Below are 24,352 nucleotides of genomic sequence, written 5' to 3'. Positions count from 1 at the left end.
TCCTTCCTTCAACGCCTACCTGAAAAGACAGCTGCTAGAATCGTGTTGGGATCCTGTGTGAGGGGCTGTCGTGTGATATTTCATATGGCAGTGTAAGTTTGATAAACCAGATCTTTGAGCAAATCACAGTTGAGTGATTTTTAGCTTAATAGTCAGGCTGACATCAATTCAAGTCCAGTAGCCAGAAGATCCGGGCCAGAACTGACACTGGGCCAGAACTATTTGGCTGTCAGGGGTGCACTTTATCAACAATGTTATGTTTTCACAAGTATATAAATAAGTAGATTATTATGCATTTGGAATATATTAATAATCATAAGATTAACAGAAATCGTACTGCTGTGCTCAAACTAATATTATTGCATTCGCGTAACAGCGCCACAGCCAGAACTACAATTCCCAGCATGCACTTCGCGCAGAGCACCGTGCCAAAGGGCACTTTCACAGCAAGAACAAAACCGGCCTCGGCGGGCGATGCAGAGGCGCGGCTCCCGGCACGGATAACGGAGCGCTGTGTGCCTGCGCGATCAACGCCTTCGTGCATCGGGGCCCCGCTGCTTCAGACGCGGAGAGCAGAGTGCGCTGGGCGCGGTGTCCTGCCTGCCAGTGCGGCTGTCCCTCGGTCGCTCCAGGATGCTGTGCGCCGCCGCGGCGGAGAGGAACAAGGAGCCGATCCTCACAGTGCTGCGGGACTGCGTGGACCCCGGCCGGCAGCTCTCGGCGCTGGAGGTGTCGTCGGGCTCCGGGCAGCACGTCGTGCACTTCGCCCAGGCGCTGCCCAACGTCAGCTGGCAGCCGTCGGACATCGAGCAGACATCGCTGGACAGGTGAGCCGCGGCCTCGGCGCAGGGCAGGCGGCGGAGAGGCTCTTTGTCCTGCGTTAACAAAGAGACGCCGCTGCGTCTGCAGAGACCGCGTTACCCCAGGGCGTTAGTGCATCAGTATTGTTAACACCGGGCTGTTATTACCACAGTGCATGTCTTCATAATAATGATAAAAGACCTAAGCAGTGAAGGAGCTGTGTGTTTTGTGTTGTGCTGTAATTCCCAGTATAGAGGCCTACAGAGCTCTGCTGAAGCTGCACAATGTGAAGCCGGCTATTCACCTGGACGCTTCCCAGGGCTGGGAGAGCTGGGGCGGCATCCAGCCCGAGTCCTTCCACCTGGTCATCAACATCAACATGATCCACATCTCCCCCCTGGCCTGCACCGAGGTGACAATCCTATAACCCCTCATTCTGCACACAGTCGGTCAGAAAATGCAGCAATAAATTATATATATTTAATGTCATCAACATTACATATTACAGAAAACACTTGGATCCACACTGCTTTGCTGATAACGGACTGGAAATTTCACCTCTACTATGATATTAAAGCTGTCAATTCAAATGATGTCTTTGCCCCTCTAGGGTTTGTTCAAAGGAGCCGGTCGGATCCTGAAACCTCACGGATTGCTGCTGACATACGGGGTAAGCCAGGCTGGGGGTGGGGGGTGAGAGAGCAGGTCAGATTGCTTTAGATGAGGTTGGGGAAGGTCCGTGTCCACTTTTTGCTTGTCCACTATAAGACACGTTTTGTTTTTCCTCTCTATGTCCTCACACCTCTGAAGCGTTTGTTGTTTGCTTAGGTTTTAGATCTGTCAACAAATGCTCTTGTGTAATCTGCGGAGGCTTATTGTAGCCCTGCGTGGGAAATGTCCCTTTTCTTCCAGATTAGGAGTATTTGGGATGTTATGCCCAGCTCATATTTACTGCAGGGTAAAAATACAAATACACAAACGACGCCGCAGACAAACGCGTGTCCTTTTCTCCTCCTCAGCCTTACTCTGTTAATGGACTCATAACCCCTCAAAGCAACATCGACTTCGACCAGAGTCTGAAAAGCAGGTGAGTGGGACACCTGTGACCCCAGTGTGTCACGAGCATGTGGGCTCCCCCGTTCTCAGTTGTGCAGGTGTGACAGTGCTGTTGCGTGTGTTTGATCACAGGAACCCAGAGTGGGGAATCAAGGACACCTCCCTGTTGAGCGCCCTGGCAGAAGAGAACGGCATGTTTCTGGAGAGAGTGGTGAGCAGACCTAGTTTTACCTCCTCTGATCTGCAAGAGTGCAAAGATTGAAAAAGAAAATGGACAATTGGGGGGTGTAAAACGCAAGCACTAAGGTGTGTTATTCTTGGTTGTCTTGCAGGTGGATATGCCCGCCAATAACAAGTGCCTGCTTTTTCGGAAGGAAAGCATGGTGTAAAGCCCTGGTCGAACCCGTGCCCGTTCCTGACTGTGGCGCCACCTAGAGCCAGGGGCACCGACTGAAATCTCTCTACCCGCCACCCTGGTCCATCAGCCCAAACTGGCACCCGATACAGGTCGCCCCGCAGCCGTGAAAGTGTGGCGCGAGCTGTCTGTCGCTGTGTACCATGAACCTCACTTACTGCACTGTCTCACATGTCCGGCCGCTTACACACAGATCCTATCCTCAAAATGTAGCATTTACTCACTGACATAATTATAGACAACTGTACTGTGCCAATAAAGGGGTTTTACAATCTCGAAGGCTGCGTAGAAGTCTGGGAGGAGAATACAACGGAATAAAGTATGAAATCGTGCGTTCAGTATCTGTGTCCTTTATTTCAGTAATTCTATGACTGTGACTGACTCTGTGCACCAAAACCATATTATTCCATTAGGCGTCACTGTTGAGTAATGTAGGTGTTTTTTTTGGGCTGATATGCAAACCTTTTCAATTAGCAAAGTCACTTGTTTACACACTTAAACGAAGATGACAATCCACAGGAAAAGCCAGCCCTAAACTATTCCCCAATCAGTCACCTGGTAGGCTTAGTAAACTGAATTTGCAGTCATGGGAATACGAAGTTATATAAACCGATGTATATATTTTAAACTGATATATTCCTTTAGTGGTAAATGTCACAAGTCTGTTTTGCAGTCCATGAAGCCAGCTTCCATAGGCATTTTAAGCAGTTGCCCATAAAGAAAACAAGTCACTGAGGAACGGGGGTTTAAAGAATGAACCTCTGATGGCAACCGTTCATGCTTTCTGCAGAGGCGAGAGATTATTTTAGTATAATTTCCCATGTGATAAATAGCATCCAAATTCCAACACCAGCTGCGGATGCTTCCCCAGGTCTCCATCAGCTCAGAGTGCCAGTCCAAGGAGACACCGTGTTAGGGTTCCCCCCGGTGCTGCCGCCGGCTCTAGTCCTGGAAGCGCTGCAGCAGCTCGCAGGTCTTCTTCTCCAGCACCTCTCGGATCTTCTTCAGCCGCCTGTCGTTGATGGGCCGCACGTAGCTGTCCGTCTGGACCACCGCCATGCCGTCCTGCACCTCGCCCATGACCAGCAGGGGCCCGTCGTCCAGCGTGACGTTGGGGCAGGGGCAGCTCCAGTCCATCCTGGCCAGCGTGACCTCCAGGTGGCGCGTGTTGAAGAAGGCCAGCCCCATCTTCTCATCGCGCAGGACCTCCTCCAGGCTGAAGCGGGCGATCCCCGAGTCCAGGTCCTCGATCAGCTCCGTGAGACGACCCACGATGGCGAAGTCGCTGCGGCACAGGCTGGGGATCATCTTGCCCTTGGGCCTGCAGGTCCGACAGGGGCGGCTCTTGGGCTGCGGGCAATTCCCCTCGCACTCCTCGCGGCTGCGGAAGCTGTTGGCATTGCCCTGGCAGCCCCCGTAGGCAAAGGCCTGACAGTGCTTCATGAGTGGGTTGTACGCCCAGCGAGCTTCCCACGTCTTACAAGGCCCCTGCACGGCGGGGAGGGAACAGACGCCCATGCCCTCTCGCTGGCAGGATGCCCGGCACTCCTCAAAGGTCTCGAAGCGGTTCCTGCTGCCCTCACAGCCGCCGTGATTGAAGGCCTGGCAGGTCCTGCTCTTGGCGTCGTAGTGCCAGTCTACGTGGCGCTCCCCACACTCCCGCCTGTCCACCTCCTCCAGGCAGTCCGCCGCAGAGAAGGGGCGGCCCACGGTCTCGCTCAGATCCCCCTCCTCCTGGATCTCGTCCTCCGAGCGGCGGATGACAGACAGCGGGTAGTCGGCACGCAGGATGCCAGCCGAGTTGCGGGCGATGCACGTGTAGATGCCCGTGTCCCGGGTCTGGGCGTTGTAGATGACCAGCTGACCGATGTTGGTGATGACCAGGTTGCCATACATCTGGTCGGGCCGCATGATCAGGCTCTCGCGGTGCTCCGTCTGCTTCTCCCAGGTGACGTCCGGGGTGGGGATGCCCACTATGTCGCAGTGGAAGCTCACGGTGCCCCCCTGGTAGACGGACTGGTGGCTGGGGTTGGTGTAGAGGGCGGGGGGCATTGGGTCCTCCTGGGAGGAAGAGAGGGTGGGGTGGGCGGTGGTATCCAGGGGCAGGGCGCTGGTGTACGGCCAGGCCAAGTGGTAGCGGCAGGTGACCACCGTGAGCGCCACCCCGCGGATGCAGGCCTCAGCGTCCATGTAGCAGCGGTTGAAGTAGGTGAGGCCGTCGGAGGCGCAGGTGAAGCTGGGCTCCTTCTCGCAGCGGTCCTGACACTTGCACACGGGCTGGCCCTCCCACACATCGCAGGTGGCCCCCTGCTGGCTGCACACGAAGCCCTGGCAGCTGACCGCCTTGCTCCGCCCGCCCCCCTGCCCGGCACCCTGGCTGTCTGGCTGCGCAGAGGAGCCATCGGAAAAGCGGGCGGCCACACAGCTGCGCAGCCCACACACGTTGGTGCAGCACTTCTCAAAACCAGCACAGTCCTGGGGAGAGAGACAAGGAAACATTTTTTTCCCCCCCCATCTCCCATAATAACAGAAACGTATTGAGATTTCTCTTCTCCAGATTTACTGTCTGCTGCTGCTGAAATACCAGTATAACGTGTTCCTCCAGTGTGTCCTCCAGAAGAGACTCTTAAATCTCTTGATTTGTATTACACCATCCCCAACTCCTCTATTGTCTAATAAATCCATACTCACTGCAGCCCACAGATCATGCAGCCCTACTTGCATCATTATTAAAGTATAGGAATCTGTCCAAGCGAGTTGGACTTTTATTAGTATAGATTATGAATAACCGATGTTCAGCCAAGTTCACACAATAAACTGAAATCGGACCACACCATGAAATGTAATTACATTGCAGAAACTATTAGACTTGTGCCACCAAAATAAATACATGTTTACACAGAGTTTACATAGATAACAACCAAAACCTTTTTTTCCATACATATATCAATCAATTAAAAAAGCTTTCTTTCACACAGCTCCACTAAATCGCTTCCCTCAGCTGAGATTATGTTGAGAAGCCCGACTCACCTGGTCGACCTGGCACTCCCTCTCACAGGTGCTCTGCGCGTCCACCCACAGGTTGGCATTGAGCTGGTTGGGGCAGACCCCGGGGTGGCTGGCTTTGCCCCCGGCCAGGCTGGCGCCCAGAGCCACCCTGGGGAGAGGCAAGACAAATGCCCAGAGGAGGACAGCCGTGGCGAGTCTGGCGGGCTGTGGGCGCCCTGGCACACATGCATGGTCCCAGCCCTCCCGGACAGCAGCTCGGACCTGCGTCCCCCGCGGATGGCGACCTTCTGCGCTCATTGTAATCCCTTTGCAAACGTGCAGACCCGACCGCAGCCCTGCGCCACTGGCATCCCTAGCGCCCTGCGGCTGCGGCTCCTTAACGCGCACCAACCCGGCGAGGAGAGCCCTTCTGTCACTTTCATACCCCCTCTCCCAGAGGGAAATAATTCAATAGCAGCGGATTACAACAAGATGCATGCGGATATTGCCATGTTAGATATTATTTTAGTCACATATGTAACTGAAAGTGCATTATTCAAGGCTGTTCTGAGTATATATGTGTATGTATATATAAAGTGAGCGTTTCCTCCAGTCTTGCTCCTGCCTTTCCGAGCACACGAGGAGATGTGACGAGGTTGAGTCGGTCTTTTTTTGGTTTTTTCTTGTTGCCATGAGTCAGAAAAGTGTTGCCCTTTGACCCCCCACTGCCGGGCACTTTGCTGAAAGGCGCCCCCCCTACATTATGACGGATCAAAGAGCCGCCCGGGCCCCACCCCGCCCTGCAGCCGCCGCTCGACCAATCAGCGACGGGACCCCACAGGTTTATGGGACGGGGGTCTTGGGAAACGTGCAGGGTGTCCGACTTAATGGGTGACGCTCCACTGAGTGGGACTGTTATTGTGTTTCGGGGCTGTTGGGGGTCTGAGTCACAACCTTCATTTGTTCTCAACACAGCTTAAAAAACATCAGTAAATATTAATTTCGTCCCCAAAATCAATTTTTCACACCTGATTAACAACTTTTTAATAGGATGTAATCTAATAATGTAAAAGCTACAGCCTTTCACCATTCCAGATGTTTGTGTGCTTGTCTGAACAGACATGGAAGTGTCTTTAACATACAGGACTCGGTTCACAACTAGAGCAGGATGTCCTGTATACATTAACTAACAAACAAACATACATACAAACAAACAAGCCTCCTTTGTGGGGGCGGGGAGTCTAGACGGAGTGGTGCGGCTCCATCACTCATTCACACCGAGCTCGGAGATGCCTCGGTCAGGTGGCCAGAAGTTCAGAGCCAGACTTTCATTGGCCCACGACGCGGCTTTGTCTCACGGCCCTCGGTGGGGTGGGCCTCCCCGGGCCCTGAGAAGCTGCTCCCTTTCCCTTTGATCTCAGGTGACCCCTGAACCTCTGCGTGACTCCCGACCTTTGGTTTCAAAAGCCGGGGGGGCAGGGCGACTGAGAGACATACTTGACTGGCTAGCCGGCAAAGAGCAGGCAACCACAGACACAGCAGCACGGAGACACAGGCATTCGTGGCCCCACAGTTTTACTGCACCGGGCGATGCTACATTCAGGCCTGTCTTACCACGGCAGTAAAAACCACCCAAGTGTACAGAACAAGGGATTCCCACATGTCTGCCAGTGACTGAAAGGAGATAAGGCTCTTAGGACCCCTGTAGTTAACAGACCAGATTGTTTAAGACTATGAAATAAGATCCACGCAGACTGAAAAGCCTGATTTCCAGCTCTGCAGCTTAAAGAATTGTGATTTCAGTGTTTACCTGTTTAAGGAGTCACTCATATGCATCCATTCTTCTCAGCTGTTATTCAAGAGGACCATTTCTGTAATTCATACTGTAGGATTAAAGTTTAAGTACAATAAATAAATCACTACTTTTTCCAATATAATCCATTGAGAGGATATTCAGTATTCAGTACAGGGTGAATATTGAATTAGTTATCGCACTAGAAAAAACGAAATCCTTATGGATATTTAATCACCAGCTACTCCACAGTCTTACGAACACAACAGCAGCTACACTGAAGCTGGAATTAAACAGATAGCCCTTCTGCAAAGGAAAAACATTATTATTAATCAGATCGAACTACAGCCAAGCCTGTTCACACAGAAGGCATGGATTCAAATAAAAACAAAAGGCGTATATGCACTGTTAACTGTTTTATTGTGAAAAAGTCTTGCTTTTCATAGACCATAATAACTGTACAATCAATAATAATATTAATTAAAAAGTTTTATTTTTTTAAGAACACTTACAAAAAAAGCATTCTTCATTAAAGTTACCCAGCAGCTTAAACCAAAGGAAAATAGTGTTTACATTTGAATCATAATAACAATATTAAAATAATAGCATTACATGTTTCCCTTTATCCACCCATGGAAGGGAAGTAAACAGAAAAGACTGGACCAGCTGTACTTCAAAAAACAAAACAAAAAACAGCTGCAGCTTCCCTACCAGCACATCTGCAAGGAAGGAGTAGATAAACTGCTGAACCGATGGCTCATCCTATCAGTAAACCCCAATTCATATTCCCTTTACAATGATCACCGCTAACCAAAAAAAAGCACATCATTTTGGATCGATAAGAGGACGTGTCATTAAAAAACAATAGCAAAAAAAACCAAAAAACCTGACCCGGGTGCTGAAGAGCTGCTTCTCTACAAGCACGACAGCTTGTGTCGCGTTGACTTACTATCTTGATACTAATGATCAACTACGTCTCCTTAAACGAGGAACACACTTAAATATGAAGAGACGGGGGAACGTATTCAAACGCCCCTGCCTTGCCGTCCAGTCAAATGTATGCAGACCTTGGTGCACCTGTAGTGCATTGAAAACCCAGATTCCTAAACTGAAGCTAGCAGTGTACTGTCACTCGAGAGACCCATTAGTGTGCCGAGGAGGTAATCAGTCACGGAACCACAAACACTTCAGATCTTCCTATGCATGTGGTAGAATGCGTCCTTACAAACAGGTATCGGAGAGAGAGAACTGACACACCGACACTTACTTTCAAATATACAATAGAAGACAGTAAAGTAGCCCCTGGAAGCTATCCAACACTCAGCCTGCATGGGCCAGGCGTCATTTGCTGGGGGGGCTTCCAGGGGCCTCAGATGGTCCCTGAGATTGAAGCGGGAGAGGGGGGGGACTAACGACACAGTGTACATACTACACCAGACCCCTGTGGAAAGTCTGTACTGCCTTATAGGACCGGGATGAGGCATGCCTTTCACTCGGACTGCAAGAGCAACTCCTGAAAGCTGCGGTTGCATATTAAAAAGAAAAACGTATTCATGTTGCCTTCTGGGAGACTGTGCTAGATCTAAGGGCAATACAACAGGATACATCTTACCCTCCTCTACCCTTTCATCTCGGTTTCATTTTGGCACAGTTTGAATGAGTTTTCGAAATGAATACGTATTTTTGGAAGTAGTAATCCTTCACGAAAGTATCTGGGACTGAATTATTTTAACCTTGATGTTCATTTCCATTTTTATCAACAGAAATATGACTGAACAACACAAATATATACATGTATTTTTAGACTTCACTCGAGAAAAAGCTCAGACAGCGTCCCCTGACTAGTCATAAGAAACGCAACACAGAAGCACAGCCAGCCTGAGGGTTGTTCTCAGCACATCAATGCGATACAATTAAATGCTGAAGGATAAGCAGGGATTATGCGCTCTTCTTCATGTGTTTTAAGTGGGGTTTGGCACAAGGAGGCAGCGTTGAAAAGCAGGCGTCTGCTGGGAGAGCACGAGGAAACGGATGGCAAATATGAGCAGCAGAGCACCACAGGACAGGAGACAAATCAGGGGCAGCTATACAACTCTGGTTTTAATTTACAGGGCTGTACTTCACCTCAGCCTAGGTTTTTAAGCCAGAATCATATTCACTGGAAGGGTTCTTTCCCAGACTAACAAACAAACAAAAAACTAAAACTTGGCATTTGTAAGGCAAGTTAAATCAACCGCATAAACTCTCCCAAGTGTTTGTGTGTAGACGCTGAACTCTCCAATAAGAGTCTTCAGTGAAGCCCCAGATAAGGAGCCCTAAGCAGCCTTTCCTATTTTAAACCTGTCGCCTGCAGGGGAATAGGATGCCGTCCAAAGAGAACGGGAGAAAACCGCTGTTGATGAGAACGGCTCCCCTGACCCAAAACCCAGACAAAGGGAGCGTCTCCAGTTAGGACATGTGTGTTTAATCACAGGCCGGAGAGTCTGTGTGATGCCCTGCAGGGAGCACAGAGATGCACTCAACTAAAACATTGTTCTGGTTGGATAAAAATACCCGATGGAGCTTATACTTGGACCGCCTCGTAGTTTCGATTTTTCTCTGAATATGCAAATCCTTCCACAGCGGGGAACGGCCCGGCTCTGCGGCTCATGCGATGTTAAGGCCTGACAGCGGCAGTGCTGCGAGAGGATAAGCGGACCGATTCAGATCGGGGTTTCCCACCTTGTGGAGTCTGTTTCCGGGTCTGTGCTCTGATTGGACCCCGAGCTGCTGTGGATGTGAAAGCAGGAGCCCGGTTTCTTTAAAGGGAACATTTGGTTTTCAGGGACTTGCAACTCAAGAGGCGGGTTTGATCGAGAATCTGGATATTAATAATACGGGCTATTTAAGATGGGCAAAACGCATCTATTTGGTTTAATCATTTTGGAATTGAGGCACCCCAGTTAGCTTTGACTGTGGAAGGGTCTGATTCAAAAAGAACCCAACTGTGATTAAGCACACTGACCCTGGGAGCTGGCCTTGCCCATAACCGTCCATCTTTCATTTTTTAATCACACCCCACCGACCTCATCTGGTGCAGATGATCACTGGGGTTTCCGATTCAGGAAGCACATAAACAGTGGAGGCCTGGAGTGAGAAGCGCTCAGTACAGAGAAGGTCAAGTAAAGGGGGGGGGCAATAACAGAGAGAACACCTAAACAAAAAAAAGACTGAACAGACCAGGCAGAAACAAAATGGGGAAAGAAGCTTGTCTTGTAGCAGCACCTTTGTTTCACAGTCCGGTCAAATGCGATGAATAAAGGAAAGAGGAAACGCAGGTCCAGAACCCCTGTAGAGTCCTAACCACGGTGAGGGCCAGCAGGACCTCTGTAACACCCGTGAGGGCAACAGGGTGCGGCAGATGTTTGAATTTCATGTGGCCGTCTTGGCGCTTCTCTCCCCAACGAGGCAAAACGTCCCTTTTCTATTTTCAACACCCCACACTAGGCGGCGCACAGAGGGATTCCAGTGCAATGGTTTATATCCACCCCCCATCTAAAAACCAAAACAAAACCATCTGTCTAATTGTGTGTCTTCAAATGTTTGTTAAATAGTGTGTGTATATACACATAAAAATAAAAAATGAAGTCAAATGTAGTCCAGGCCCATAGAGTGCTGGGTGGAGCGGGGGTCCGTGTGAATTCCAGCTGGCTGCTGTAAATGCATGAATCCTGGACAAAATCGGGGGCCGCCCTCAAACCCCGCAGAGGGAGAAGCTTGGATCTCTGACGTCTACACAGCTCTCGCCAGGTTCACACGAGTGGAATCGTAGTAGCAGGATGGTGTGTAAGTGTTTGTGTGTTTGTAGGGGGGTTCAGTTTCTGGCCTGTCTAAGGTGGTAGTCCTGGGCTCAGCGCCCTTGGCCACATGCTAAGAGATCTTGCAGTTGTTCCTGGCACAGTTCTGGGGTGGGCTCTGGGGCGGCCGGATGGATTTGGAGCGTTTCAGGCTGTTGCCCTTGCTGCCCCCGGCCGCGTTGGCCAGCGAGTATGAGCGTCCGTGCATCATGACTGCGTTCATCCCGTTGGCCATGGAGAAGGACTTGAGGTGGCTCTTGATGGCCACCGGCAGGGGAAGCTTGTCGATGAGGTGCACCGGGGTGCAGGACACGATGGCCCGACAGCACAGGTCCTGCAGGCTGAACACTGTAGAGAGGAGACACGCACACACACCTTTTAGGAGGAAATTAACCAGCCCTGAGAGGCACTGCACATTTTTGGACGTTATTCAAAGCTCAATACAAAATATACTGTACTACTAATAATTAAATGAGAACAGAGATATTTTTAGTTTTTTTGGGTCACACTACCCATCAGCCCCACTAGAGGGCAGATCTTTGCTGTAGTGTGGTGACCTGACAACTAGCCTCCGTTTCCTCACTGAACATGTCTCAATATTCCTAGGGAACACAAGGCATTTGTTCTTTTACAGTTTTATTTGAATTTTCAAAGCCTAATAAATAACGGCTAGGGCTCCTACTCAGATTGCTTTATCACATAAAATAAACAAGCCCCACCTCCACAGAAAAACAACAAGGATCCCAATACAATGCATTTACTGACTCCAGGAAACATGCAGATAGAAGTTACATAGAAAAGTAAACTAACACGGCCGAGACAAAAAAAAAAGTCTACCTAAATGTTTGCTTCTGCGCTTAACTCATGAGAAAATCTGAAAAGACAATAAAAGCGGTGAAACGTGAGCATCTAATCCAAAGTCTACAAATGCGTAGGACAGTTACGACTGGAAACTTCCAAAGTACAAACAAGATCTGGTCAGAAATCCAAGACATGCATTTACGGCACTTACGCACTGCCAGTGAAGCAATACTCCTAATGCAGCCTAATGCACTTTCTAAAAAGGCCGAACAGCTGAAAGGCAGAGCTTCAGGAACGCTCGAGGGGAAAATTAAATTTGGTGGTCATATGGCAGGGAGGAGGGGAGTAGAAAAAATAAATTGTATTGAAGGCTGTCTGTAATTAAATGCTGTTGGTTTGGACACAGCAGGACATGGTTACTGGAAGTTGATGGAGAGTTTTGCCGAGGAAGGCAATTTCTCCCCTGCCCACAACACCACATTTGATACTTGATCCCTCTCCCTCTCTCTCCCTCTACCCCTCTCCTTATCTACCCCTCTGCCTACCCCTATCTCCCCCTCTCCCTACCTCCCTACCCCTCTCTCCCCCTCTCTACCACTCTCCTTCCCTCCCTACCCCTCTCTGCCTTGCTCTGCCCCTCTACCTCCCTCTCTACCCCTCTCTGCCTCCCTCCCTACCCCTCTCCCTCCGTCCCTCCCTCCCCCTCTCCCTCTCTCTACCCTTCTCTGCCTTGCTCTGCCCCTCTCCCTCCATCTCTACCCCTCTCTGCCTCCCTCTCTACCCCTCTCCTCCAGTTGGATACACTGCTCTCTCATGAATGCATGCTCAGTCCTAGCCCTGGCACCCTGGCCCTGCCTACGTTTGCTGCCATTTGCAATCCACCTGGCACCGTCCCCCCCACGGCCCAGACTCACCTCTGTTTGGCTTCCAGAACTTCTCCATGCCGTGCCTCATGAGGACGATGCGAGAGAGCTCCGTGAAGGACTCGATTACGTTGAAGTTGCAGAGCGGGCTCACTTCGAAGAATGTCATGCCGTTCTTCTCGGCGTAGGCGCGCGCCTGCTCCGTGGGGACCTGCCGCTTGAACGCCAGGTGCAGCCGGTTCCCCACCAAGATCCGCGGCACGCCCGGTGCATGCTGGGAGGAATAGAGACACCATCAAAACTGCGTAGCGTCTGACTACCTCTCTTTCTCACAAGCAAATGCAACCATATGGCCGTCACGGAAGGTGGTGTTAATGAGCCTGCCATTTCGTATGATTTTATAGTTTAACAGCTTTTGCAGCCAAGGGACCAGTCTCTGCAAACACTTACTAATGTGGAAACAATGCATTTTTATGTCCTAGCCTGGGAGCAATCAAGCCTTTCGGTCATACATAAGAGCATCTGAGGTTTAATTCCTTTACAGTTCCAGACCCAGGACTTGCTGGATCAGCTGCAGACAGTTTGGAACTCCAGGCCGCAGGTTAAATACATTACGAATACGAAATGCATGCAGCAAATGCACACATGGCCCTTATTGCTAACGTGCTGAGGTCAGCAGGAATGCGGGCTGGAAAGAAACGGCTGAGCTGAGGGACGGGAGCCATCCTGAGCCTGTGTGTTTCTCTTCTCCTCTACTGCTATTCTAGAGCTGATACACAGATGCACACATATAAACACACACACACACACACACACACACAAACCCCTGACAGGATGTCCTCAAGGGGAACAGGAAAGGCTCCTTCCGCAGAGCAGGGCTCCAAGCAAGCAGGAAGCCGAGGAAGTGGACAGAAGCAAGGAGGAACCATGCCCAGGATTGTAAGCAACGGGGTGTTTTAGCATGAAAACCTCCTGGTCTTACTCTATACCACAGTCTTGCAAAGGGAAGCCAGATACAAAAACAGGGGTCCTCACCTCATCGATCTCTCGAATCCAGCGGTCGATGCCGTCGAAGGACCAGCGGTTAGTGATGTCATACACGAGCAGGATCCCCTGGAGAGGCGAGAAAGCATAGAGTCGGTACATCGTTAAAACTAAACCACCGTGAAGCCCCCATTCATTCTCAGTGTGCTGCCTGTACCAAGATACACCAGTCAGTCTCTGTATAGGTTAAACACACAAGTACATTCCTGGAAACGTCCTGAGGTTACACTCTTACCTGTTCCTTGAAAACAACAGATTCAGCATTAGTTTTTTGTTGTTGTTTGTGTTTCTATTTAAACCAAGTACCTCTAGATAAGCCACCTTCATCCTCTTAATGAGCTCAGTGTAATAAGTCCCAGAGGAGAAGAGGTAATTCTGCACCCTGTTATAGCTCCCCCCCGACGAATGTGTGTTTATTCTGCGCAGCACCATGCTTGAGCGCGACAAATTCATTATTACTGCCGACAGATCTGGAGGCTTTTAAAGGAACATCATCACCTATAAAAACAAGCAAGTGGGGATAATTCAGGCATCGGAAAACAATTAAGGGATTTGTTTAATATAAAAAAAAGTGGCTGCTGATTTGCAGGCCTCCAGTAGCAATTTAGTAATAAAAAAACAACAATGAAAAATGACTCCAAAATACACGCCATAAATGTCTGAAATGGCAGATGTTCCAAGTCTCCACTTTATAGAGCTTCACGTTTTGCTCTCTCAAACACTGCGGCCCTACATCCCACCCCCCCCGGCCCCAGACACAGTGGCTTTACCTGTGCCCCTCGGGAGTAGGACCTGAAGATGGTGCAGAACCGGCCCTGTCCTGACGTGTCCCTGGAGGACAAACACAAAGAAGAGGCATGTGGAGGGACTACAGCAGGACTCACAATTACACCAGACACATTTCACTACAATTCATTACTCCAGTAGTTGATCTTTCCATGTTAGGTTTTCTACAAAAAAAAGGGTTAGGTTTCACCTTCATTTACTTCTGACATTAACGTTGTATGCATTTGTGCCAGATATTGTAATGTATTCAAGAGCAGTGTAGAGTTTGTGGCATGTGCACGACTTGCATCATCATGGGAACCAAGCAAGAAAATCTGGACCATTTAGACAGTTGCAGAACTGCTGTGCTCTCTATTCAGACAATATGTTGCACACGGCCAATGAGTAAAGAATGACAGTAGGATTCCACATTAGAAAAAGACTTCTACAACTTCCTACTCACGAATCAGACAAATCCAAAATAATATCAGCATGACAAAGTAGCATAAGTTTATTAATATAAATTAAAAAGCAAGAGACAGTATGTGAATTCAATACAACTGGGGACTGATGATGAAAACCCCTTTCAGTAGATTTTCTTACTTATTCTTATCTGGAGCTTCTGACTTTTTCAGGAGCTTGAAATGTTTTCTAAGACTGAGCCAATTATTGTGAAATATTACTGCTGACCTAGTTTTCCTCTCTAAAGAGGATTGTGCTTATCAATTATACTCTTGCTGTGTATATAAAATAAACACAGCATCACTAGAGATGAGTAAAATCCATATACCTGGGAAATTGATGCTAGGCTGATTTGAAACACCTCTGTATATTATACATCCAAAACAATTGTGCAAAGTTGCCCAGCTTAGCATAAGGTAAATGCCAACCAGGATTTAATATCTATTTTAAATTAAATTGGTAAATTCAACTGAAATCAATTTAAAGTGTGCAATGGCATAAGATGCAATTTTACACCTAGAAAACAAAATTCCGACAATAGCCTTTTTCAACCATTCATTAACTATTTCAGAAGCAGGAGAATGGATGAATCGGTGTGGATTGACATGCAAAGCCTGTTCTCACACGACACAATCTTTTCTGTGTTTGGTTAAGGACAGAGTTGTTTTGCAATTAGTGCCACAATCACATGAAGATAAGATTACAGAGATTAAACAATGACAACTAAGCACAAAAGCTTCTCTCTGCGATTGCTTTATTTACACAAAGAAAATGAAAAGCCACCAGGAGACAGGAGCACAGAGATCACTTTTCACTGCCTCTCAACTCCTATATTCACAGCAAGTCTAGGTGGAAAGGGGGACTCACTTTCCATTAGGGATACAGACAAAGCGATGACAGTGAAACAGTCTGAGACGAAGTGCTCAGATGGATGTGTGTCAGTCGCATGCGGAAGCAGTCAAGGGTCTAAACACTGCTGGGTTATCTGATCACAATGTGTCATCTTGGGGATTGACTGAAGGAAACCATATACGTTCCTTCACTGCTTCTGCTTTCCATCATTCTCATCAATGCCAGTCATGCTTACTCCTTAACCCATGAGCAAGTGAGGGAAGACTAGGCTCACATACCCATTTCACAGTGCTTCAATTGGGTTGTATGCTCCCAGCAGAGTGTAATGTTAATTATTGAAACATTGAACGTAGCAGACGTTAGGGGAAGTATAGGCTTACAAACATGTAATTACAGCTATTGCCTCCATCCATGCATGCCACTCAAATAGAAATTATATGATTTCCATTAGTCTTCCCATAATGCCAAAATGTAAATGTAATGGCCTGGTAAGGTATTCTAAAATGACTGCTTAGTACACTAATGCACATTGAAGGTGTCAATAGCCAGTGCTTTTAAAACAGTTTCCAAATCCTCTGCATTTGTAGAACTTCTCCCTGAGATACCGTCTCTACTGTACATTGCCAACATCCTCCTCCTTGTTCAACACATGCAGTTTTCATTGAGTGCTATATATAAGAGAAATTCCAGGAACTAAACTCAGACAAAATAACAACAGTCAAACATTCCTGTTACTCATTTAGTCAATCGTTGTTGCTATAATCAGGACAAGGAGGTACTCTCATTAGTAAGACCGTAGGGTTGTTAAACATCATAATTTAAGACTGCTTCAAAGGAAAGCCCTAAAATACTACTCTACGAAATGCCATATACCAAATATTGTTAAGCCATTGTTCAGCTTCAGGCACTGAATGTTTCTTGGTCATTTGAAGCAATGTTGTGGTTTGTCAATAAAGCATAACGAAGCAAATCTGTAGTTAGTTATGAAAAGCTTTTTCAGCTTTCTGGGGAGCAAATAAACGAATATTCATGTTCAATACATTTTTTTTTTTTAATTAATCCGAATTAGCAACAAAACCCCAAATAATGAATTTTGGAGGTAAGCCTGCAGGGTTTTATTTTCAATAATGAAACTATTTCCTTTTCATTAGAGTAACCTGGGAATGATTGTCAAATCATGAGTACTGAGACGACCTATGAAATTAAACAGCTTCCCACTTACCACAGCTCCAGTTTGACTCTCCTCCCATCCAACAGGATTGTAGTGGTCTTGTAGTCAATTCCTAGGAAGAAGTAAGAACAATGGGTAAAGCAAATAAAGACAGATGAGGGTCTATCTTCAGCAGCCATTCGCGGTCTGTCAACACCAAGCAGAGAAGACATAATGAAACCAGAAAGATCCATCGCCAAATCAGCTTGTGCTCCAAAGACTGAAATCTCATCTAAAGTGTCCGTTGCTACACTGTAGCAGCTAATGGCTAAGCAGCTAATGCAGAGTTCAGATTACCTGATTACATCTTCCTGAATCAAAAAGGAAAAATAAGCTCTATTGGATGTAATCTCTTCCCTGCAGACAGTCTTTGAGGTAGGCCGCAATTAAACAGTGGTTTTGAATTCCACGGTATACATACCCATCTCCAGAAACATGGAACTGAGTTGTGTATTATCAACGCGGCAATCTTTTTGTTAGAGGATTTATTTTCTTAATTTTTTTCAAGCATTATAGACAAATTCATGGGAGGTGTCTTTTTTTAAATTAGTTCATTACAACTCCCATTTATCCTAAGAAATTAAGCAAGTCCGGAATCCACGAAAACAAAGCTAATAAGTACAACAGGATTCACAGAGGCTAAAAAATCACTGTAGAAAAACACCCCTCCTGAAACTGTGACTATTAATTTGTAGTTTCAGAGGAATAAGAACAGTTGTAACTCAAAATGATAAGAAACAATCATCAAAGAGAGAGGAAATAAATTCAGGTTCTCTTTTCCTTATCTTTGGACAACTTTACTCCCGTCATAATGTCAGTATATATCTTTCATGTTTTAGGTTGGTTTTCACTATCATTTTAGCCCATCTGGTTTGTTTCTAGATAGGTGTTGTAACTCTGATGGGTCCCCTGCATGTGACAGTTACCACACTCCCATGCAAGAATAGCTTCAATGATTAGCTACACTAGTGAACAGTTAAGGTAATCTGTGTAAATTAAGAAATTAAATAAGCGAGGGGCACTGTAGGCCTGCCGATTTTTCATTATCAAGCATCTCACAGTGAGAGTAATTTGGAGGAAACGCCAGTCCTGCATCTTGGTTCTCAGTCAAGTGTGGATTCCATTTATTCACAGCATGTCTGTCTGCACTGAAGGATTCTGGGGGAAATTAAGTAGGAAGCAACGGTGTCAAAATGCCTAAATCCTGAACTGCAAACAAAAAAAGCGAAACTACAGATCTCAGCTGCAAACCAGACCACTCCTATGGACAGAACAACTTTGAAATCAAATTCATCCAGCCTTCCTACGCTGTAATTTGTCAGCCAGCTGCCACCCCAGGGGAGGAAAGACTGTCCGAAGCACAGTGTAATTATCAGGTCACGCTCCACCGTCATGCCACTGCCTCCTTCAGAGCAGCATAATATTAGGGCTGGCAGGAGGCATGGGCACAGTGGGGGCGGAGGTTGGCTTCTGGACCACCTGTCCCCAAAGGTCACAGTGTGTTCGCAGCAGAAGACTGCCACAAAAACAAGGTGGATGACTGAAGACAGCTAAGATTGTCTATCACTCAGGCTCTTACATAGCTTGGGCTGTAGGTCAGGTGCTTCCTATGCATTTGGACAAACTATAGGTTTATTTAATTAAGGAAAAAAGGAATCTCACCATAGCTAAGAATACCTAAACTGGAACCATTCTTAAAGTATCACACTACAAAGAATAAGCCTTTCTGTTCAGCTTTGGTGTCAGATGAAGGTCACAGCACCCAGTGCGTACAAAGGTCCTGTAGTCACCTGGAAAGATGCAGCTGCTGTTCTCTAGACAACCACGGACGCCCCTTTAACCAATGAGACAGTGTCACCAGGGACTCCAGATGAGTATCACAGCTTAGATCACACCACAGCTGCCAATCAGAGGACTATAGTCTGCGTACTGGTCCAAGAGATTATCCGCTTGGAAGCCCCACTTCAAAACCAAATGCTGTCCAAGTAAAACTTCCTACAGACGTGATGTGCTAGAATGTAATTTAACCCAAAGCTACCATAGGCAAGAGAAATTATGTTTATTTGGATGCAGAGTATAGTTCTTTTCCCACACAGTTGTATACAATTACAAATCCTGAGTCACAGGGAACATTCAGCCTACTTTAAGGGCGCTGCACTAGTAGAGATACAGCTCTGTAGATTTTCAATGCCAGGCGTATTGATGTGAAGTCCTGAATACACTGGAAGGAGAGGTGAATTTTGTTAGCTTACTGAAACGAAAAAAAAAAAAAAAGACCAGGCCTTAGTGTTGATACTGAAGACACGGAGGCATTTGATTGGAAAATATGCAAGATTTAGGGTGAGGCACAGCGCTGAAATTCCTGTTGCAGCTGCCCAATGAATTCCCTGCTCTTCAGAATAACCTCTGAAGCATAAAGGTCTTCAGCTTACAGGATGGATGATGGACGAATAAAATATAATAATAAATCTAAAGAGATGAACACTAGCCTGTAGCCATAGATTTGAGCTGGAACCTGTCAAGCACCATAAAATGTGAAATGTGAAATGTGAAAATTTCAACTCAAATGAGAAATGGCAGGACAAGAGACCTAGAGGCCAATGACCGATATTAATTTTCTATGGGGGTAAAACGTAGAAAATGTGTGTTTCAACCAGGAACTGTAGCAGCAGAGTCCACTCACTAAATTAAAGTCTCTGTTGTCTTTAACTAGATTGTCTGTTCCTTATTGCCATAGGAAAACATGTTTTGATGAATCAACTGCAGTCTACCAGATCAAAGCCAACAGCACCCCTCTCTCACTACACTATTTAAATATTAATGATCAGATGCTCTTTCAACTATAAAAATCAATGGCTTCCCTATTCTCAAACTATACACAAATAATCCCCCCACGTCTTTGTTCACATTAAACCACTACTTGTGCTTCAGATCTCTGGCAGAGCATCTGTTGTTTTTAAATGCTTGCAAATTGAAATAAATTAAAATAAACACTTCATTCACTTTATTGGACAAGATTCTGCTAACCACATTTCGGTAAAGGTTTTAATGATTCATACTTGCAGTCTCTGAATTGTAGCTGCAGCACTGGATGCAATAAATAATATATAAAGTATGAAATATTTATCTCTACAGCACGAATAACAGCTAGGCCATATTAACCTGCAGGTATGAAAAGGGGGAAAAACAACAGCATGACATTTTGCATTGCCTTTGACAGTCCCCATTGTGTGGAAGTCTGGTATGACATGTACGGCAGGGCTCCTATTCCAGACTCCTGACACCAATTGACTTGCTGTTGCTGTAAAATAGTAACCTTCTAAGGAAGTCTGTGTTTTATTTATCACTGTGATTTCAAAATTTTATTTACTAGGCCACACTTTTAAGACAAGAAAAATATACACTTAGTGTGCATGGTAGTTCTGGTTCCATTTGAATACTCACACACACAGACAGTTGTCATATCATACACTGATATTCACCACAATGGGGCTGAAGCCTCCACATTCTCAGACTATAATTAACTATTTAAACTGATTAAACATAATATATTCTCCATATCAAATTCTGTTCCAGTGTGACAGGCTCGCTGCTGCCAGACCTCTAGCTATTTCTGCTCTCCTATACTGGGTGATTAACTCTGGTGGCGATGCACCATTCCCAGGGTTCAGACAGCTGGGGATCCAGTCCAGTCAGCCCTTTCCACCCCTATGCAATAAAATGTAATGTGGAAAGACTGTGAGGCTGCCTGCAGTTTAAGGCTGCCGGCCACTTCGCCTCCATTCAAACCTCCTCGATTAAATCTGGCAGGGCTCATAAACTCATGCTAGGCTGCTGCTGGCCATTATTTTAATTTAGTTCAACAGCAAAAATTCAATTTGTATTTTGTTCATCATCATCATCATTTTTAAACTGAACTGAAAAGCTCAATTAAACCGAATTCCAAGCTGGAACATTGTCCAGAGTCAAAGAAAAAAAACAGACTGTCAAATCTGATAACATTTCAGCCCCCATCAAACAGGACATGACAAGTTTTATTCATTGCACCAACAAAACAAATGTTTTAAATAGGTCTGTCCCAGAGGATATGGAAATACACTATCTATACACATCGATCTTGTGAACGAAGACACAGCGGCATCAAAATGATTAGCTCCACTTGCGTACTGTACTAGAATATCCAACCTATACATATACAGGGAATATATACAAACACATTGTAACATCTGCCAAGTGAGAGGGAAAAACCTCTTCATCTTTCAAATGGAACCAGTCGTTTTGCAACACTTTGTTCATAGAAAGTATATACTGCCAGGTTTCTGCAATGCAGATTTGATTTCCAAAATGTCTGTCCCAAAAATAAATAGAAAAAGCAAGATTTGTACCTCTGACCGGTTTAATATTCATCACTAAACCTAAAACCTTCCCCCGCTATAATCTAAAGCTGCCACACAGGTTTTTAATTCCAGTTATTCAAAGTGAACTAATTAAAGGAGAAAGCCAGGAAGGCTAAACCCAGGAGAAGTGAGATAGTTTAAATATGAGGATATTTGTCACCGCTGTCACATCGTAGCAATCAGGACATTCAACCTGATATAATTACTGTCAAACACTGTAGGACCACAGGATTACAGTATTCATACTTTCTGATGTGGATATAATGAGTCTATTTACGAAGTATGTTCACATAATTCTTACATAAAATAAAGCAGGCGTGAGACAGGTGAGTGAATTCATGTTAGAAACAAATGGAAACTATGTAAAAATTGATAAATTGTTAGCCTACGTCTGGATTTAAGTTGCAGAAGGTTCCAGATTTTAAAGCTAAAAGCTGATTTATAATCTTTGACTGAAGTTGGATCTCAGACCACAAAAATGCAAAAGGTAGTGTTGCACTGGTGCTTAGGAGGAACTATTACCATTATATATTATTACTGAATTCAACATGTCTGTTTAGGAAGCAAGACACAAAAGACTTCCCCTCAAAGTGACAATAAAGCTGGGCTATTCCACACCTCGTAATGACACAGGCATCTCAACGGCATCTGTTCAGAGGACCGGGAATCATACAATGCACTGAAAAGGGAGACTGAAGGGGAGGACTATGTGGTTGACATAAAATAATGGGCCCTTCAGTAGTTGTAGTGTAAGCATGCATGTATGTAGTGCTATTCATCAACACCTACACCTTTTAAAATGCTTATATCACCTCAGGCCCACGAGATTTTCCCATCAGCAATCCTACGGTTAACACCAACACTCACAAAATGTTTGCTGCACATCCACCAAAGTGTGTGAGTGAAACTACACAGTAAGAGTTGCATAAGCTGTTGAGTGACTTGAAGAAATAAACACTGCGGCTGCAAAAACCGCCTTGTCGCTGTTCACATATTCACGACACCTCAAGACCCTCACATGCCAAGATGTCCTTACACAGATGGGGGCTTATCAGCTTGTGTTTGTGTATGGTCCCTTGACACAGTCACATATTGTGCCACTCCAAGCTATAACTTCCAGCCATCAAAATGTAATGAGCTATTACAAAATGAACAGATGCAACCCTGCTGGCACACCCCGCCACCTACCCCGCCTCGCCTGGGAAATCAGAAGCATTTCAGCATACTTGGATTCTTGAACACAACACTGTGCCCACTGCGTGCCCCCCAGGCTCCTGCAAAAAGCAAATCCTTCCGTGTTACTTACCGCTGCTGTAAGCGTAGGGAGACTCCGCGGACCCATCTTGCAGACTGTCAAGGATCTCTCCTTTCCCCACGTCGCTGTCTCCCACCAGCAGGAACTTGAGGAGATAGTCATAACTCTTGACAGGACTTCCCTGGGTGCCCATCCTGCCTCTCATTGGTGCCAAGCCGAGCCTGGAGACCTGGGTGCAACCCTAAAGATCTCTCCTGGTAGCACGTGGCTCTTGGTCCAGTTGCAGAGCAAAAGTCAGCCAACTTCACTGCATTCACCCCCAACTGCAGCTACCCAGTAATGGTCCAAGTTTATTGCAAGTCTGAAGTGTCCTCTTGAGTACATCCACAGAAGTGCAGGATAATGGAAAAGTCAAGTCAGGAAAAGTGCAACAACTTTCACAAAAATGAAGCCTTTGGATACCTGTCAAGACCTTGGCTTCCAACTCAGTATAGTAGACATAAGAGAGGAAACTTTAATGATGGAAATCTCTTTTTCCCCTGACCTTATAAAATCTGAGATGATTACCAAGGGTGAAATACCTTTTGGAGGGGGAAAAAAAAGGGCAAACCAGAAGCAATCAACTTCTGTATTGCATGCCAAGTCACTTAATATATTTAAGCAAATATAATGTATTTATCTTCTGATGCGAGGCCAACTGCTCCTGCCACTAGCAAATAACCAGCAAACTGGTTTTTAATGTGGAACAAATGTGTAACCCCTCCCAGAAGCTCACCATCTGTTAAAAATAGTTAGATTTGAGCAGACCTTCCATTAAAAATACATAATTGCCGCTTAACGAAAAACCTGGATATGAAATGCAGACTGCAGTCCAACAGTGGCCCCCTCCCTACAGGAGAAAAACACATCTTTGTTTTTGCGATGATGCGCGGATGCTTTGGCTGGGTCTAAGGCTGCATTGTTCTCAGTCTGGGGTTAAAGTGTCCACAACGAAAGTCTTTCAAGAGGAAATGTTTCAAGACAGCTCGCCATCAACAGCAGAGAAAATGTTGGTGTCCGATCTGGGTAGGAAAAAGGGCCGCAATCGTTAGAGGGAAAAGCATCGCAGATCACAGTGTAGCAGCCGAGAAATGACGCCCTCGTGTTGAAAGGCTGAATATGCAGATCTCTTTTGTTGTTTATTTATCTCCTGTGTAAAACAACAGATAATTACACACGTTAATCATCCCGTGTGACGCTGAATTGGCTAGTCAAGGAAGACTACCACAGCAATACTGCTGCGACTAGTAATAGCTGACTACCTGGGCAATAATCATATAATAATGCATCAAAAACCAAGAAAACAAAACCAAATGAACCCAAAACGTCAATAAAATAAATACTTTGCCTCGCTGATTTGGTTTCCAGTCGCTTTTTCAGCACACCTTATCACGCACCACTTCGATCCAAAGAAAAAGACTGAAGCCTTAAACGTGGCTGCTCTCGCCGCTCACATGCACTCGCTACCCGGCATCCGTCCTTACTTCCACACCGAGGTCTGCGTCCAGGCCTTCGGCTGCAACACTCGGGAACTCCTTTCATTCAAACCAACTCGCCGGGGACCCGTCTCTTCTGTCCGATACGGTGTAAAATGGACTCAAATAAGGTCTTCAAAGGAACAATCACTTCCAAATGCACACGAATGTATTACACGATCCACTTTCCTCGTCTCAACACGGCTCCGCACCAGCCATCTCCTGTCACTGCCACAGTCTGGGTCTGATCACAGCCCGCCTCCACACGCAGACCCCGCCCCCAGCTGCTTTGGCATTGGCT

At 46.3% G+C, this 24,352-nt stretch overlaps 3 protein-coding genes across 8 annotated transcripts; 1 reads left to right on the top strand and 2 right to left on the bottom strand.

Moving 5' to 3' along the window:
• Positions 1-485: 485 nt before the first annotated feature.
• Positions 486-2,604, top strand: mettl26 (methyltransferase like 26). Its single transcript, XM_066689428.1, has 6 exons — positions 486-827; positions 1,051-1,213; positions 1,412-1,471; positions 1,821-1,888; positions 1,990-2,068; positions 2,190-2,604. The coding sequence occupies exons 1-6, from the start codon at positions 634-636 to the stop codon at positions 2,244-2,246; spliced, it is 621 nt and encodes a 206-aa protein (XP_066545525.1). The 5' UTR covers positions 486-633; the 3' UTR covers positions 2,247-2,604.
• wfikkn1 (WAP, follistatin/kazal, immunoglobulin, kunitz and netrin domain containing 1) lies at positions 2,603-5,956 on the bottom strand. Its single transcript, XM_066689427.1, has 2 exons — positions 5,303-5,956; positions 2,603-4,747 (listed from the first exon to the last, which is right to left on the bottom strand). The coding sequence occupies exons 1-2, from the start codon at positions 5,576-5,578 to the stop codon at positions 3,215-3,217; spliced, it is 1,809 nt and encodes a 602-aa protein (XP_066545524.1). The 5' UTR covers positions 5,579-5,956; the 3' UTR covers positions 2,603-3,214.
• A 1,567-nt stretch (positions 5,957-7,523) lies between these two features.
• On the bottom strand, positions 7,524-24,312 carry rab40c (RAB40c, member RAS oncogene family). 6 transcript variants are annotated; one of them, XM_066688721.1, is made up of 7 exons: positions 23,920-24,312; positions 22,589-23,726; positions 16,898-16,958; positions 14,367-14,427; positions 13,588-13,665; positions 12,604-12,826; positions 7,524-11,236 (listed from the first exon to the last, which is right to left on the bottom strand). In XM_066688721.1, the coding sequence occupies exons 2-7, from the start codon at positions 22,740-22,742 to the stop codon at positions 10,962-10,964; spliced, it is 852 nt and encodes a 283-aa protein (XP_066544818.1). In that variant the 5' UTR covers positions 22,743-23,726; positions 23,920-24,312; the 3' UTR covers positions 7,524-10,961. The 6 variants fall into 6 exon arrangements, with proteins under 6 accessions (XP_066544818.1, XP_066544820.1, XP_066544817.1 ...); XM_066688723.1 differs by having other exon boundaries at positions 22,589-23,598; XM_066688720.1 differs by having other exon boundaries at positions 23,925-24,312.
• Positions 24,313-24,352: the final 40 nt, after the last annotated feature.

Source organism: Amia ocellicauda, chromosome 17 (genome assembly GCF_036373705.1).
Source record: "Amia ocellicauda isolate fAmiCal2 chromosome 17, fAmiCal2.hap1, whole genome shotgun sequence".
Taxonomy (NCBI): Eukaryota; Metazoa; Chordata; class Actinopteri; order Amiiformes; family Amiidae; genus Amia; species Amia ocellicauda.
The sequence above is the reverse complement of the archived record's forward strand: the minus strand, read 5'-3'. Positions and strand labels throughout refer to the sequence as shown.

Excerpts from the sequence above, each read along its gene's own strand:
- rab40c (XM_066688721.1), bottom strand. The coding sequence starts at position 22,742 with ATGAGAGGCAGGATGGGCACCCAGGGAAGTCCTGTCAAGAGTTATGAC. Across the intron at positions 16,959-22,588 it reads TCCCTACGCTTACAGCAGCG|GAATTGACTACAAGACCACT; the intron begins GTAAGTAACACG and ends ACTTCTTCCTAG. Across the intron at positions 12,827-13,587 it reads GGATTCGAGAGATCGATGAG|CATGCACCGGGCGTGCCGCG; the intron begins GTGAGGACCCCT and ends TATTCCTCCCAG.
- mettl26 (XM_066689428.1), top strand. The coding sequence starts at position 634 with ATGCTGTGCGCCGCCGCGGCGGAGAGGAACAAGGAGCCGATCCTCACA. Across the intron at positions 828-1,050 it reads GAGCAGACATCGCTGGACAG|TATAGAGGCCTACAGAGCTC; the intron begins GTGAGCCGCGGC and ends TGTAATTCCCAG. Across the intron at positions 1,889-1,989 it reads GACCAGAGTCTGAAAAGCAG|GAACCCAGAGTGGGGAATCA; the intron begins GTGAGTGGGACA and ends GTTTGATCACAG.
- wfikkn1 (XM_066689427.1), bottom strand. The coding sequence starts at position 5,578 with ATGAGCGCAGAAGGTCGCCATCCGCGGGGGACGCAGGTCCGAGCTGCT. Across the intron at positions 4,748-5,302 it reads GGGAGTGCCAGGTCGACCAG|GACTGTGCTGGTTTTGAGAA; the intron begins GTGAGTCGGGCT and ends CTCTCTCCCCAG.